The 16,846-nt window shown below is 44.0% G+C and overlaps 1 protein-coding gene across 7 annotated transcripts in view; it reads left to right on the top strand.

Moving 5' to 3' along the window:
• The window catches only part of CD84 (CD84 molecule), a 33,103-nt gene extending 16,598 nt beyond the window's left edge, over positions 1-16,505 (top strand). For 3 of the 7 annotated variants that reach the window (XM_036343519.1, XM_036343522.1, XM_036343523.1), the window contains 6 exons: positions 5,383-5,727; positions 9,810-10,061; positions 10,410-10,529; positions 11,388-11,420; positions 13,421-13,518; positions 16,115-16,505. In XM_036343519.1, the coding sequence (XP_036199412.1) occupies positions 5,383-5,727; positions 9,810-10,061; positions 10,410-10,529; positions 11,388-11,420; positions 13,421-13,518; positions 16,115-16,183 (917 nt within the window). In that variant the 3' untranslated portion in view covers positions 16,184-16,505. Of the gene's footprint in view, positions 1-5,382; positions 5,728-9,809; positions 10,062-10,409; positions 10,530-11,387; positions 11,421-13,420; positions 13,519-14,602; positions 14,672-16,114 lie in introns of all 7 variants that reach the window. The other 4 variants (XM_036343520.1, XM_036343521.1, XM_036343525.1 and 1 more) reach the window with 4 other exon arrangements.
• The last annotated feature ends 341 nt before the right edge of the window (positions 16,506-16,846 follow it).

Raw genomic sequence — 16,846 nt, 5'->3', positions numbered from 1 at the left:
TGGAGATTAAACCCTTATCTGCAATAGCATTGGCAAATATGTTCTCCCATGCAGTGGGCTTTCTTATTGTTTTATTGATGGTTTCTTTTGCTGTGCAGAAGCTTTTTATTTTGATGTAGTCCCATTTGTTTATTTTCTCCTTAGTTTCCATTGTCCTAGGAGCTATATTGATAAAGATATTACTATGACATATGTCTGATATTTTGCTGCCTATGGAGTCTTCTAAGATTGTTATGGCTTCCCAGCTTACATTTAAGTCCTTTAACCATTTGAGTTTGTTTTTGTGTATGGTGTAAGTTGGTGATCTAGTTTAATTTTTTTGCAGGTATCTGACTAATTTTCCCAGCACCATTTATTGAAGAGACTGTCTTGACTCCATTGTATGCTCTTGCCTCCTTTGTCAAATATTAATTGAGCATAATGGCTTGGGTCTATTTCTGGGTTCTCTGTTCTGTTCCATTGGTCCATATGTCTGTTCTTGTGCCAGTACCAGGCAGTTTTGAGAACTATGGCTTTGTAACATAGCTTGATATCTGGTATTGTGATCCCTCCAACTTTGTTCTTCTTTCTCAGGATTGCTGTGGCTATTCAGGGTCTTTTTTTTTAATTCCAGATGAATTTTTGGAGAGTTAGTTCTAGGTCTGTGAAATATGCCATTGGTATTTTAATGGGAATTGCATTAAATCTATAAATTGCTTTGGGTAGTATAGACATTTTAATGATGTTGATTATACCAATCCATGAACACGGTATGTTCTCCCATTTGTTTATGTCTTCCTCTATCTCTTTTTTCAATGTCCTGTACTTTTCTGAGTACAGGTCTTTTACCTCCTTAGTTAAGTTTATTTCTAAGTATCTTAATTTTTTTTTTTTTTTTTTTTTTGGTGCAATGGTAAATGGGATTGTTTTAACACTGAAGTTTTTAAGAGAAAAATAAAGTTCACCAAGTAAAGTGGTACCTAAAAAAACCCCAAGGCTCTACTTGAATTAACCCTTAATAATGACTCTTTATACCTTCTTCTGTATGGGCCTGGTTTCACCATGGCCATCATAGGGATAGACTAGGGAAGCCTTCAAGAGCATGTACCAATTATTAAGATGATAATAAAGAAGATGATGGTCTGGCCAGCGTGGCTCAGTGATTGAGTATCAGCTTATGAACCAACAGGTCATGGTTTAATTCCTGGTCAGGGCACATGCCCGGGTTGGGGCCTCAATCCCCAGTGTGAGGCATGCAGAAAGCCGCCAAGCGATGATTCTCTCATCATTGATGTTTATAGGGTGTCCCAAAATTCACGCAAGAAGTAATTTTGATAGAAAACACAGGTTTATAATTAAAAATTGTAAATGTTTTATTGATTCATAAAGTGTATAGTATAGGGTTATGTATGGAATAGCACATCGGGTAAATGGCCTCCACGGCTTTGCTGGCACATATGCAAAGCCATGGTCTTCATTGGTCTTCATTGTCCCTGCTCCTGGGCCATAATTGGTACCTGGTAATGCTTATCAAATTGAAGGGGTTGAAATCAAAGGGCAACAGATATTAGAATCTGATTCAATAAACCAAGTAAAATTAGGCTTTTATTTTTTGTTGTTGTTGTTGATGCTCACATAAAATTCAAATCTTGCGTGAATTTTGGGACATCCTATATCTCTTCCTCCCAATCCGTTCCTCTCTGAAATCAATTTTTTAAATTACTTAATTAATAAAAAAGAGATTAGGAGGATTATTCTCATCCTCATTGTCATTATTAACCTCAGATATAACTCACATGTATTTGCCTTGATGGTTAGTGAAGCATTTTCACTCATATTGTATGATTTGCTGATCACTAATTAGGGCAATTTTATAGCTATTATTTCCATTCTATGAATGAAGAAACTGAGACTCAGAAGGTTTTGTGATTTTATAAGGTTACCCAGCTCATACATGTAAGGACTAGCACCTACATCTTCAGCCTCCCCCTCTTTCCACTACATGCCAAGGTTTTACAGCTGCCTCTCTTACATCACGGTTGGAACATTTGAAGGTGGCAGAGTCTTTACCTTACGCCTGTCCAAACCCTAGGCCATTTCTCAGCAAGCCCAGAATTCTCACCACAGCAGCAGCACAAATAGCAGCAGGACTTCCCCCAGCTCCTTCTATCTGCCACCCAGCCTGCACCACTTCCTGATGACTTGCCATTGGAAGATAAGATGCACCAACTACAAAAGCAGCACCCCACATCCACCATGTTGTGGCTGCCCCACTGCTCTAACATTAAGAACTCTACCTTAGCAAACTGCCTACACACTTCCTGGAGTCTGATGAAAGAACCCACCAAAATGATGAGGCAACGGCACCCACCCTTTATCCATCTTCTCATATCTGACCTGGCAATTAGGTACTAGGGGCCTTATGTAAAAAAAAAAAAAAAGCCTTAGGATCTGGCACCAGGACCAGTTGTATAATTTGTAGAACCCAGTACAGCATGAAATATGGGGCTCCTTGTTCAAATACTATGAAGAATTTCAAGGTGACACAGCATCATTAAACCAAATTCAGGGTCTCTCTGAGCTCCAGGCTCTGTGTGACTGCACAAGTCACATAAACTATATCTGGGACATCCAGAGACTCAGGCTGGGACCCTCCACATGTCCCTCTACCTGATGTCATTAGCCCAATGGGACAGTTTACCTGGAGAGAATTCATGTTCAAGAGAATGAATGTTGGTAAACTACGGCTCCTGCCACTGAAAGCACCTCAGTTTCTGCTTGGTCCCCAATGGTGTGTTCCTTGTGCTCTTACCACACATCACATTGAATGCAGTACTTGTATACACGTCTGTCTTTACCAGGACTGCAGCCATTTCCTATTCACCCGTGAGTCCCTAACACAGCATCTGGCACATAGATAGAACTTAATGTTTGTAAATGAGGGTCCTTAGTCTCTCACACCCCCCAGGGCCCTGTTGCATATCCTCCCCTAACTAAGTCATCAGGCCTTGCCTGCGATGGTCTTCCTCAGAGGAAATGTTGGTTGGTCTGAAAGAAAAGAGGTTTATATTTGCAGCCCCTGGATTCATTCAGGAACTGCTTACTGGCTGAGGACAAAGGCGGCCTTAGTGAGACAGGTTAAAAATCCCTTTGCTTTTTAAAATTTTTTAAATTGATTTCAGAGAGGACGGGAGGAGAGAGATAGAAACATCAATAATGAGAGAGAATCATTGATCGGCTGCCTCTTGAAGGCCCTCTACTGGGGATCGAGCTTGCAACCAGGCATGTGCCCTGACCAGGAATCGAACCATGACCTCCTGGTTCATAAGTAGATGCTCAAGCACTGAGCCACATTGGCCGGGCCCTTTGCTTTTATAACACTTCAAAATGACCTGCATTCTCAATGACCCTTCTTCTTGCTCTCTTTGTGCCAAGCCTTGAATAAATTATAGGGTCAGCCTGAACCCACTTATGTGGAAAACTTATGTCCTGCTCTTTGAGGCTTAAATGCAGCCAATATTCATCGAAGGAGCACTGTTATTGTTTATGGCTGACACTCTTACTTGATGGGTCAGTGCCTGTGTCTCTTAGTTTTTTAAACATTTGTAATATAATCCGTGGTGGCTCAAAACACTCTTTCTTACTAAATAGAGCTCAGTGAGAATAAGAAAGTAATGAGAGAAGAGGAAAAAGATGAGAAAAATAACATCTTATAATTATACTAGAGGCCAGATGCACAAAATTTGTGTATGGGTAGGGTCCTTAGGCCTGGTCAGCAATCAGGGCCCATCTGTGGGGTGATTGGTGGAGCGATGGGGGGCCCCACTGGCACCTGCCTTGGGTGGCCTGGGGTCTGCGGGCCGGGGGCAGCTCCTGCATTGAGTGACAACCCCTGGTGGTCAGTGTGTGTCATAGAGACCGGTCGTTCCACTGGTCATTCCACTGTTCGGTCAATTTGCATATTAGGCTTTTATTATATAGGATTGCCTTTCATTTCACAAATTATGTATTAAATCACTTTATTTTATCAGGTGATGGAGGGAAAGAAAAATAAACCTTTAATTCTTTTTCTTCTCGTGCTAGATTTTAAAAATACTCATTCTTGCTCTGACCGGTTTGGCTCAGTGGATAGAGTGTCAGCCTATAGGCCGAAGGGTTCCGAGTTCAAATCCAATCAAGGGCACATACTTCAGTTGCATGCTCCTCCCTGGTCCAGGCCCTGGTCAGGAATCATACAGGAGGCAACCAACCGATGTGTTTCTCTCACATTGATATTTCTCTCTGTCTTTCCCTCTCTCTTCCACTCTCTCTAAAAATCCAATGGAAAAATATCCTCAGGTGAGGAATAAATAAATAAATACACTCATCCTTCAGCTTTTACTAGAAAGTGTTCCTGGATTCCCAAAACAGATCAAGTCCCTCTTGCTATTCTCTCTCAACCACCATAATACTTACTTGCTTTGTATTTAACCGTTTGTGGTTACCTCGTCCACATTGGTCTCTTTATTTAACTGTTACATTCTGGAGAGCAGGAAGTATATCTATTTTTGTTCACCATTGTATCCCCAGCTCCTTATTACATTAGTTCTGTAATCTTCCATCAGTAGTTTGTCTTCTGGCCTAGGTGTGTTTTTCCTAATGCTTAAAAGAGTAGTTTGCTCAACAAACATTCGTATTATAGATTACATTAATAAATACCTACCACAGTATCTGAAACAAAGCTGACCTTGAATAAATATATGCATTCATTCATAAATGTGTGAATGAATAGATGAACTTTACTTCAGAAGTTGTTCCAAGACATTCTAGGCAACACACAAGTGAAATCCATTTATCACTATGTCCCAGAAGTATTTACTAACCACCCACTGTGTGTCAGGTACTCTTCCGGGGACTGGAGATACACTAGCTAACAAAAAAGATCCCCCAAATCGTCAACTTAGGGAGTATTTACTCCAGAGCACTGTACCTGCCAGGAATAGAAGCATAAATGTAACCTTTTTGCAAAGACCACAGGAGCCATCCCAGCCCCTCCCCCAACTCTTCCACTTCTTGGACATCTGATATTGGGAAAGAAAGACATTCAATATCTCAGACCTCATGGGGGCTTATGTTCCTTCTAGCTCTCAGAGTCTGTAAGTCTAGATAAACATGTTTTTAATTAAATGGATCCCTGGAAATTCACTGGGAAACTTCATTTTTGAATGATAATCCTTAAAAAAATGTATCCATCATAACATATTAAATATGTCTAGGGTAGAATGCCAAAACAAAAAGGCATCCTCAAGAAACTGGGTGATCTGCATCCATGGGAGCGCCTAAGGGAGACTCCAGCCTGGGGAGACAGGGAGCTCTGAACAGTGCAACAGCCAAATGGCTACAATTTTCTATTTATGTCCTCAGGTCTGGAAGCAGCTGAAAGCAACACAAACATGCTCACCGTGAATGGGATTCTGGGGGAAACAGTTACTTTCCCTTTAAATATCCAAAACATACAGCAAATTACCAGCATTAACTGGGTGAGTTCCAAAACGTCCGTTGCTGTTGTAGTGGCCCTCCCCAGCGCACCCCCCCAAGTCATTGTGACCCACCAAAACTATAAGCAACGAGTAAACGTCTCAAGTCAGAACTACAACTTGGAGATCAGCAATCTGAGGATGGAAGATGCAGCGATCTACAAAGCTGACATAAACACAAAGAACTCTGAAAAGGAGACACTCACCAGGACCTACAAACTTCAAGTTTATCGTAAGTCGTGGGAAGATAAAGGGCTTGTTTTTTTATTTTTACTTTGCAAATTTGCTATTGCAGAACAACTGTATTTCTGACTACTGGGTTCCCTAAATCATTTTATGTTTATAAATAAGCATCACTATATTAATACTTTTCAAGAGGGTGTGGCTTTGCTTGTTTTTAGCAATGTAACCTTCTATCAGCATTTGTCCCGTGGCCTTGTTTTTCTTTTCTATAAAATGTGAATAATCATACTACTCACTTCCCATGGTTATTGTGAGGACCACGTGAGACAGTGCGTGCAAAGTACTTTAGAAAACTTTTTATTTTGAAATAATTACAGGTACATAGAAAGGTGTAAAGACATGTACAAGGAGGATCTGTGTCCACTATACTCAGTCTCTCCCAATGGTAACATCTTATATAACTACTAGAGGCCCAGTGCAAGAAATTTGTGCACCAGTAGGGTCCCTAGCAGCTGCCAGCTGCTGGCCAGGGACTTCCTTCGTTCTGCGCTGCCCCCTGGTGGTCATCGCTCATCATAGCTAGCGAAGGGACTCCCTGTCAGTCAACTCCAGAGGGAACACTTTGCCAATTAGGCTTTTATATATAGAGATACTTTAATATCAAAACCAGGAAATTGGCATCTGTGCAAGAAATAGAGCTTACTTTATATTTCACCATTTACACAGGCACTGATTTATGTGTGAGTATACGTGTCGCTCTGTGCAATTTATTTACATAGTAGAGACCCAGTGCATGGATTAGTGCACCAGTGGGGTCCCTCAGCCTGGCCTGCACCCTTTCGCAATCTGGGACCCCGCAGGGGATGTCGGACTGCTGGTTTCGGCCTGATCCCCATAGGCCAGGCCAAGGGACTCCACGGGTGCACAAATCCATGCACCGGGCCTCTAGTATGCATATAAGATCTGTGGGGTATCTCATCTTGCCCTCCCCCCTCCCCCATCTCTCTGAGATTCATCAATCTGTTCCATGTTTTCATGCCAATGTGTTTTCATGCCAATGTGTGTGTTAGCTACCGCTCAAACGGTCGAAAGGTCACTTAGGCTTTTATATATACTAGAGGCCTGGTGCATGAATTTGTGAATGGGTGGGGTCCCTCAGGGTTGCCTGCGGGGATCGGGCTGAAACCCGCAGTCCAATGCCACCTGCAGCTCCTGCCTACCACTCCTGTTCATCCTGGCCCCGCTGCACCTGATGTGGGTTGTGCCCAGTCAATCCCTATCGGGAGAGGCTCTTGCTGCCACAGTGGCGCTCGCCAGCTGTGAGCCCTGCATCTGGTGTCTGTCCCGAGGTCAGGGGGGGGGGGGGGGTCAGAATGCAATCAGCCCTCCAGGCGGGCAGTAGGATGCCCTTGCCGGCCTGGGATCCAGATCTATCCCACTGATGTTCGCACCAGTTGTCAGAAGCCACCTGGCAGCCACTTTCATATCATTTCTTCCTTGCGGAGCATCTAGGGAGGGGAAGCGGCACTGTTGTGATTGTGGCGGTGGCACCAGTCCATCGGTGCCTGGCCCATCCTCCAGAGATTGGACCTGCAGGACTACTGAGGGAGGGAGTGGCTGCTGCCAGGCTGTGAGCCACTGGGACAGGTCGGTCAGCTGAGCAGCGCTCCCTCTGTGGGAGCGCACTGACCACCCTGGGGCAGCTCCTGCATTGAGTGTCTACCCCCTGGTGGTCAGTGCGCATCGTAGTGATCTGTCATTCAGTTGTTTGGTTGTTTGGTCGCTTAAGGCTTTTATATATACAGATAAGATGTAGCTTCATGTAACTACTACCACAATCAAGATACTTAACTGTGCCATCACCAGAAGTTCCTCATCCTTTTATAGTCACTCATTACTGCCCCTTTCCCCTCCCAAGCTCCTGGAAGACATTAATCCATTGTTCATATCTGTAATTATGTTAGTTCACAAATGTTTACGTAGATGGAATCACACAGTATGCATGCTTTTGAGGAGTCATCCTAACTATTGTAAGTATCAATAGTTTATATCTTTCATTATAGGAGAACCATTCATAGCATAGATGTACTAGGTTATTTAACCATTCACATATTAAGAAATATTTTAGTTGGAATTAGACCTCTTGCCAGCTGTGTGACCTTGAGCAAGTTGTTTTGTTTAATCCAAAATGGCCAAAATGAAAAATAGTGATAACCCTAAATGCTGGTGAGGATGTGGAGAAACTGGATCACTCATTCATTGCTGGTGGGAATTTAAATAGATTGGCTATTTTTTTTTTTAATGAAAAATTATTCTTAGAAGTTCTGAGATCTGGAGAGAGCTAAAAAGCCATGAAAAGGCATGGAGGTAACTTAAACCATGGAGACAGTAAAGGATTGGTGCTTGCCAGGGTTTGGGGAAGGGAGGGATAAGTAAGCAGAGGACAGAGGGCTTTTAGGGCAGTGAAACTCTACTGTATGGATCTATAATGCTGCATACATGTCACTATATATTTGTCAAAACTCATAGAATATACAACACCGAGAGTGTATATCACCTGTGAACTTTGGGTGATCATGATAGTGCGTCAATGTACATTATCTATTGTGTGGACCACTCTGGTGGGGATGTTGATGATGGAGGAGGCTGTGAGTGAATGGGGCAGGGTACATATGGTAACTCCCTGTACTTTCTACTCAGTTTATTTAAGAACCTTAAATTGCTCTAAAAGATAGAACCTATTTTAAAGGGGGAGGGGAGAAGTTCTCAGATAAATAGCGGTGATGTTTGCACAACAATGTGAATGTACTTAACTGTACAATTAAAAATGGTTAAGCCGAAGCTGGTTTGGCTCAGTGGATAGAGCGTCGGCCTGCGGACTGAAGGGTCCCAGATTCGATTCCGGTCAAGGGCATGTACCTTGGTTGTGGGCACATCCCCAGTAGGAGATGTGCAGGAGGCAGCTGATCAATGTTTCTAATTCTCTATCTCTCTCCCTTCCTCTCTGTAAAAAATCAATAAAATATATTTTTAAAAATGGTTAGAATACTAAATGTTATGCCATGTATATTTTATCACAATACATTTTTTAAATTAAAAAAATGGTTTTACATATGATTTCATTCTTGGGCATTTATCTCAGAGAAACAAAATCTTATTTCAGGCAGAAACTTGTATACAAATATTCATAGCAGCTTATTGCAATAACTTTAAGATGTTTGTTTTCATCCCTTTATACATTTAGTTGCAACTTCTTTGCTGAATTGGATAGTGGCTTTCAAATACTGGAAGAATATTTTCTAATTTGTTTTTATTTTTTTTATTTTTTTTGTTGTTGTTGCTATTTGCAATGTAATGGCTATAGACAGGACACACTTTTAAGTTTAATCTTCTTTAGTAACCTTTCCTCCATTGCTTTCTTAAGTCTAGAGCAACCATCAACAAGACAATAAATCAAGTCCAGGTTTGTAGCATTTGCCAATTCCTGTGATATAAATACTCCCACTGTGGCTGACTTTTTATATTAAATTTATTCAGGTGACATTGGTTAATAACATTATATAAATTTCAGGTGTACAACATCTGTATACAATATTGTGTGCTCACATCCCAAAGTTTAGTTTCCTTCCATAATATATTTGACCCCCTTTGCCCTACCTGTCTTCCCCTTTGGTAACTTCCATTCTGATGTCTGTGTCTAAGTTTTTGTTTTATTTTGATAGTTTGTTACTTTTTGTTTTATATTTCACATATGAGTGAAGTCATATGGTTTTTATCCTTTTTCACCTGATTTATTAGCATCATAGCTTCAAGAACCATCCATGATGTCACAAATAGAACATTTTAAGACATGCAGAATTGGAAAGACTTTACACATCATTACAAAAGAGAGATACATAGACATAAATAACTTTTAGAGCATAAATAATGGTAAATTGTCAAAAAAATTAGAAAGTGATGAGTTTTGAGTATTTATTCTGTTTGTTTTGAATATGGTTTATTTTATTTTAACTTTTTATACTTTGCCTTTACATGAAAGCTGTGTTTAATAAACATTTGAAAAAAATGTTTTTTAAATATAGCAGTTGGCCCTCACAAGCTGGTATAGGCTAATGTGTTTCCCCTTCATAGGTAGGCTTGGGAAGCCGAAAATTACTCAGAGTTTAACGACATCTTCGAACAGTACTTGTAATGTCACACTGACATGCTCCATGGAGAAAGAAGAAAAAAATGTGACATACACTTGGAGTCCTATGGGGACAGAGGGTAGCGTTCTCCAAGTCTTCCAGACTCCTAACAACCAAGAGCTGACTTACACCTGTACAGCCTGGAACCCCGTCAGCAACAATTCTGACTCCATCTCTGCCCAGCAGCTCTGTGCAGGTAACAGCTCTGTCCATCTTTCCTGAAGTCCTACCCATCACTCTGGAGAGCTGTAAGGCCTGAGTGTGGGCCTCATTCTCCAGGGCAATGTGCCCCCCTTATGCTGGGCCTGGTCCCCAGGGGCCTCTCCTCCCAGGAAGCCCTAGAAACCGGTCCAAACCAGAGGGATGATCCCTGGTTCCGTTTCTAACCCTGGCTTTCGATAGCAGAAAGTGTAGTTTCCCTCAAAGCTCTGGTACTCCCCTGGAGGGTCCCCAGTTTGGACAATTCCCCTGGAATGTGGCCAAGCCTGCCCAGCATCTTGGGCCGATTTTCCGAGAGTTGTCTCACTGCCTCTTCCATTTCCAGATAGCCCCACGGGCCTCCATATTCACCGTGCTGGATTGCTGAGTGGGCTGGCTGTGCTCTTTCTGGTTATAGTTATCCTACCTTCAGTGCTTTTGTTCCTTTTTTGCAAGAAAGGACGAGGTAAGATTTCCCCAATGTGGGAATGCACCTTCCTTCTCCCTAGGACTGGAGTCATTTACCCAAGGGGTGTGGAGAGGTCTTTTGTCCCAGGGAATCAGCATTTCTACAATCCCCACCCCACCAACCACACAATCTCCCAGACTGATGGCCCTGCCTGTATGGTATCACTCTGAAGGCTCTTCAGAATCTGTTCATGGGATCACCAGTATCTAGTGGGCCCAGAGCTTGGGTTCAAGTTTAGCACCCCCATTAATAAGCTGTGCTCCATTAGGCATGTATCTTTACCTCTCTGGCTCAGAGTTCTCACATGTGATAGAAGGCTTGGGTGGTGGTTCTCAACCTGTGGGTCGCGACCCCTTTGGCAGTCGAATGACCCTTTCACAGGGGTCGCCTAAGACCATCCTGCATATCAGATATTTACATTACGATTTATAACAGTAGCAACATTACAGTTATGAAGTAGCCACGAAAATAATGTTATGGTTGGGTCACAACATGAGGAACTGTATTTAAAGGGCCAGAAGGTTGAGAACCACTGGATTAGAGGGTCTTCAGGGTCACTTTCAATTCCATCATATTTTTTACTCTGGAGAGTCACTGAGGAACATGTCCTAATTTGGTACTCCATGGTTGTCACTAGATTCTTCCAGATCCCTCTGGATTCTTCTGTATTTGTGCTATTTTCAACTCAGAAAAGCTGACCTTTGCACCTTAGGGGGAAATTACACCATCCTATTCGTCCTGACCCCATATCCACCCAAAACCTCCCCTTCGCTCAAATCAGAATAAGAAGCCTGGATGTAGGAGGTTCTCCCTCTGCTTCCTGGTTCTTGACTCTCCTTTGGTCTGATTCCTCAGGTTCCTCCTTCAAGATCTTCCATAAGAAACCTGGTAAGTTTTCAGCCACAAGTTTCTCTGGATGACGATTGGGAGAGACGAATTCATGGCAGAGTGGTTAAGGCTAAGCTTGTGCTTTGCAGACAGTCTGGGGTGCGCATGTCAAACTCGCAGCCCGCAGGCTGCATGCCTTGTTTAATTGGCCCGTGTTAGTCTTTGAGTTTGACATGCTTGGTCTGGGGTGAAGGTCCCAGCTTTTCCACTTATCAGCTACCAGTTATTTTATCATGGTGAGTCTCCATTTTCTCAATTATAAAATATGCATAGTCATGGGTTAAATGGAATTCCACATGTAAAACTCTTGTCTGGTGCCTGGCACATAGTAAGTAATCAGTCAGTGTTAGCTACCATACCTATCATTGATAGGCCCTGGCTTGGCCTCATGATGAGAAGTCACACAACCCGCTCAGGCCATAGGTGATCTTCAGGGTTCCTCAAAAAAAAGACATCTGTCTTCAATACCTTACAGCAAGCATGCCAAACTCGCAACCTGCAGGCCACATGTCTCGTTTATTTGGCCCATGTTAGCCTTTGAGTTTGAAATGCTTGCCTTACCGTCTCTTGGGAAGGAAAAAGGGCTGCTTTTTTTTTTTTTTATCTATAAGTGAGACAAGAGAACACTCAGTCTAGCTCACTCACCAAGTCTGAGGCTGGGGCTGGACAGGACTAAACTCTGAAATGTTGGATCCTTCTGAGATTGCTCATCTCAGACCTGTTAAGTGTGGCTATGTTGGTGCCCTTGAACATGAAGACTCTAAATTCTAGCTGTATCTTTTCAACTTGATCCTAAAATGTTCCATGTTAGGAGCAAAGAAAAGAGGTACATTGGGATGAATGCTTCTACCGGCCCATAAATTATTAAAAGTGGAAACGTGTCTCTCCTGTCTGCTTCTCTGTAGCTTCACACAGAGTCTGGCACATTGAGGGAGCTTAATCAATGTTTGACTGTGTGAGTCGATCAAGCAAGCCTCAAATGTTTGTAGAGTGTCTGCTATGTGCTTAACGGTGAGGCAATAACAGTAATGTATGTACCAGAAGATTCCAACACAGTATGTAACTAGAGAGACTCAGTCTAGTAGAAAAACCAAGACCTTCTCGTTAAAAAACAACTAGCCATGCAAGGCAGTCAATGCTAAGTGCCAGAGACACTCAGAAGAGCCTGGGTAGAAGAGCTGCTTTGACTGCCCACGCAGAGATTGAAGAGTCTCTTTAGCCTAATGTGGACTCTAGAAGAGAAAAGAACTCCCGCTGAGCTCTGGGTGAGGCTTGAGCCGGGTGCTTCCCGTAGCACATGGAATCCCTAGAAGAGGGAAAGACAGTCCAAACACCAAGCATCCATCTCCAGAGGATGGGAGCCATCTCTTAGGGCTTCATTTCTTCACCTTAAAAAGAAAATATTAGAATAGACCATCTCTAAAAAGTCATCCACCTTTTGATTTTGGTTTTGTGTGTGTGTGTGTTTGTTGTTGTTTCTTTAATCCTCACCCAAGGATATTCTTCCATTGATTTTTTTTTTTTTTTAGAGAGAGTGAAAGAAAGGAAAAGAGAGAGAAATATCAATGTGAGAGAAACACATTGATTGGTTGCCTCCTGCATGAGCCCCAACCAGGGTCTGGGCCGGGGAGGAGCCTGCAACTGAGGTACATGCCCTTGACCGGATTCCAACCCGGGACCCTTCAGTCTATAAGCCAATGCTCTATTCACTGAGTCAAATCAGCTAGGGCCGTGGTCGGCAAACTGCGGCTCGCGAGCCACATGCGGCTCTTTGGCCCCTTGAGTGTGGCTCTTCCTAAGCCTTAGGAGTACCCTAATTAAGTTAATAACAATGTACCTACCTATACAGTTTAAGTTTAAAAAATTTGGCTCTCAAAAGAAATTTCAATCGTTGTACTGTTGATATTTGGCTCTGTTGACTAATGAGTTTGCCGACCACTGGGCTAGGGCAAGTCATCCACCTTTTGCATATCGTGTTTCTATCTTTATTTGTGACACAGATGCTGCCTCAAAGAACACAATATACACATATGTCAATGCTCCAAGAGATCCTCAGCCAGCAGAGCTCAGAATCTACGATGAAATCTCCCAGCCCAAGGTGAGCTGATGCGACTCATGGATCTTCACCAGCTCTCCCAAGACAGGGAGTCACTGGGGGCAGGCCTCTCTTTACTACTGCCTCGCCAGAAGCCACAGGCAAGAATCTGGAAATACCATATCAGGGAAATACCGTGTCAGGGAAATACCATGTCAGGGAAATGACGCCAGGATTCTCTCTATGGGGACAGGAAGGTGGTCAATTGTCATCCCATGGCAGCCTCCAGGATGAGGCCCTAAACTTTCATGTGGGGGTCTGGATGAGATGAGAATTATAATTAAGAGTGAAGCACCCTCTACAGGGGACAAGCTATAAGAGAGCCCCTGGTGTGAGGTGAGGGCTGTTCCAGGTGAACAGGTTGCTTAAGGGGGCTCCAAGGTCACAGAGCTGAGAGAGGTGCCCTTGAACTCAATTAACTTGTCTGCCTGCAGCAGCAGCTTACTTTGCTCAGACTCAGAGTCACTCTGTCCCACACCCGCTAACTCCCACCTGCCTTTGACCTGCCTGCCCCTCCCTCACCTCCACCCTGAATCAGTATTTTACCTGGTATTGCCTTTCTCTGTGCCTCTGCCAAGCTGCTCCCCTGAAGGGGTAAACTGAGGCCTGCCTGATGAATCTAGCACTGTATTTGGACTGATAGGGCAGCGGGGTCCATAAAGCCCATGGAAAGCTAATACCCTGACTAAGCGAAACTCGGTCTCCACCATGCAAACCCCTCTTCTTGACTTTTTTTGCCCAAATGCTACCCACCCTCCCATCGCACCCTCATCTGACCCAGAACTTCTCCAAAGCTGGGTGGAAGCAGAGCTGAGGCCTGGAGAGAAGTCCACCTGGTGAAAATGCTACCAGGGAGGAGTGATGGGCAGGGGTAGAAGTAGGAAGGGGGACACATAACATTGTGCTTGGGTTCCATGACTAAGTGAATGACAGGTGTTTTACAGGTGCTTCCCACCAAGGAGAAGCCAGGAAACACAACGTATTCCACAGTGCAGTACTCTGATAATGCCAATCCTTTCTAACGTTTTATCCCTGTTGTCATATCTGTTCCAACAATTCTGCTATTACACCTGCTCATTCAACAAAGGGCCAGCTGTTTTCCTTGGGACTCCTCTCTAGACTTCTCAGGACTACTGGCTGAGGGCTTTGGTCTAAGGTACTTCCACACATGCACAGACCCCTACTCCCCAGGTCAATGGTTATTCACAGGCTGGCCTGTTTGGGGTGCTGATCCCTCCCTTTAAGTGCAGGACCCCCTGAACCCCTAATCATAGTGTGGAAACCTCAGCCTTTACAATACCCAGGGCCTCTGTTAGCTCACGGTGTGAAAATAAGAAAACAGGTGCCTCCCGGAGGCCCACACCAGGTACACAGACTGGCAAGCAGAACACAGGCTCATTTCGGCTCCCATTTGCCCCCTCAGCTGAGTGTTACAGTGTGCAACCCGCACAACCATTTGTCGTGGTCTAGTGATAGTCACAAGTCCCTGTGCTTCCGTGTCTTTCCCTGGAATGTGCAAAGGAACAGTAAACCCTGTCCTTTAACAGAACTTTCCATGTGGGGGATCTGTTGAGGGGCGGTCACCATCTGAGTGTCCTCATTTCTGCTACTGTCAGAAGGACAGCTTTGGGGTCCCTTGGGGAATCAAATGTTTAGAAAGTGTTCCTGTTTAATAGCTGAGCTAATACGCAGGAAGCTAATCATGAAAGATAAATTTGAACCCAGGAGTCTAGAAAAATGGGAAAATAATGATAATAAATGAATGGTGGGAGGATATATTGGGAACATGGAATGGAATGTAAGTGAATCCATAAGTAAAAAATCAAGAGCTGATTCTTTAAGGCATCTGTGAGCCGGACAGGTAGGAAAGTTGTAAAGGTAAGTCAAGCGCCCCGCAGAAGGAGACAGGGGGCCTTTTTCCCTCAGTGATGACCAAGGGGAAGGAAGGAGAAGGAAAAAAGAGGTGAGTGAGGCAAGAAGAGAAGGAAAAGAAAGGAGGAAGGAGAAGCAAGAAGTGAGGGTCGAGGTGCTCACATGTTTGAACCAGGATCTGAAGGAGAGTGGGAGGAAACAGAGGAGGAGCTTGCAGTGTGAAGAACTAGACTTGAGGAATGCATCAGGGAGTCCTGAATTGAGATATCTCAAAGTGAATCCTCTAGACAAGTTGAATGACGATTATTCATTGGTCAGTATGTGATTTAAGATCAAAGACTCCTCAAGCCAGTGGGCAGGTTGCCTGCAGTGTTCTAAACTGGAGCACGAGAGATGCTAGCAGAGGTGACTTGCCACGGTGAATAGGAGAAGGTACAGAAGGAACTGGGCCTCAACTAGGAACAAGGAAGACAAGTGGCTTGAGCCTGGCTGTTGCCTCAAGCCTGTGATCAAAACCATTCCCTCCTGCTTTTCTCTGGGTGAAACAGTTAATGACCCAAAGGCTTCCAAATGGGGCGGCTGGGGCAGAGGTGAAAGACTCAGCAAAGGGCAAGGCCCTGCTACCCCACATTTCCTCGGGGCAACTCCCCTGGGTTCCTCATGGGAACTGGAATTCCCCAGCAGCACCTTTATGTTAACATGTCCTCTCTCTCCCTCTCGGGCACAGGTGGACAAAACCATCAGCACTCAGGACAGCAAACCTTCTAGGACTCCAAGCTATGTATCTGTGATCTAGGCTGCCAGACAGCATTCTCTCCATGGAAACTAAACCATAACCACAGATAATGGCAGATACCTTGGACCTAGACTTTCTCTGCCCACCTCTTACCTGAAGACTGCAAATCGCCACATCCCAATATGAAAACCAGGAAGCCCTCTGCTGCTGGACATAGCTTGTGCTTAGATAGGCAGATGGACATGTGCCCTTTCTGAAATGGGTGAATTGCCTTCTGGATGAATAAGGCAAGTCCCTTGGCACAGTGCTCTCCAATCTTCTTTACATCGCAGCATATGTAGAAAATATTTTTATGGCACAATGAAGTAAACAATCAAGATTGCTCGCGCCTGGAGGCTGCCTGTGGCTAGAGGCCTCTTGTGATTGCAGGTGATGACCCTTCCCAGCAACTCCAAACATAGAGAGGACCCGTATTGTGCACATCTGTAATACGCCGTGGCCCACCACCCAGGATGCTCTGCTGACACTCAATATGTGGGAGAAGCCCTGGTTCATGGCTTGGGAAAATTAGGCAAAGGCCCCCTTTTTCCTTTAGGCAGATGCAGCCCCTCAGAGTGTGAGCTGCATGCATTTCAGCCTCCACTTGCCCCCTTGACCCAGGAACCTTTGTTCATGTACAACTGGCTGGACCAGTGCAACCGTACATGACGGTACAACGTGAGA

The sequence above is a fragment of the Myotis myotis genome, unplaced genomic scaffold, assembly GCF_014108235.1.
Source record: "Myotis myotis isolate mMyoMyo1 unplaced genomic scaffold, mMyoMyo1.p scaffold_m19_p_18, whole genome shotgun sequence".
Taxonomy (NCBI): domain Eukaryota; kingdom Metazoa; phylum Chordata; class Mammalia; order Chiroptera; family Vespertilionidae; genus Myotis; species Myotis myotis.
The sequence above is the reverse complement of the archived record's forward strand: the minus strand, read 5'-3'. Positions and strand labels throughout refer to the sequence as shown.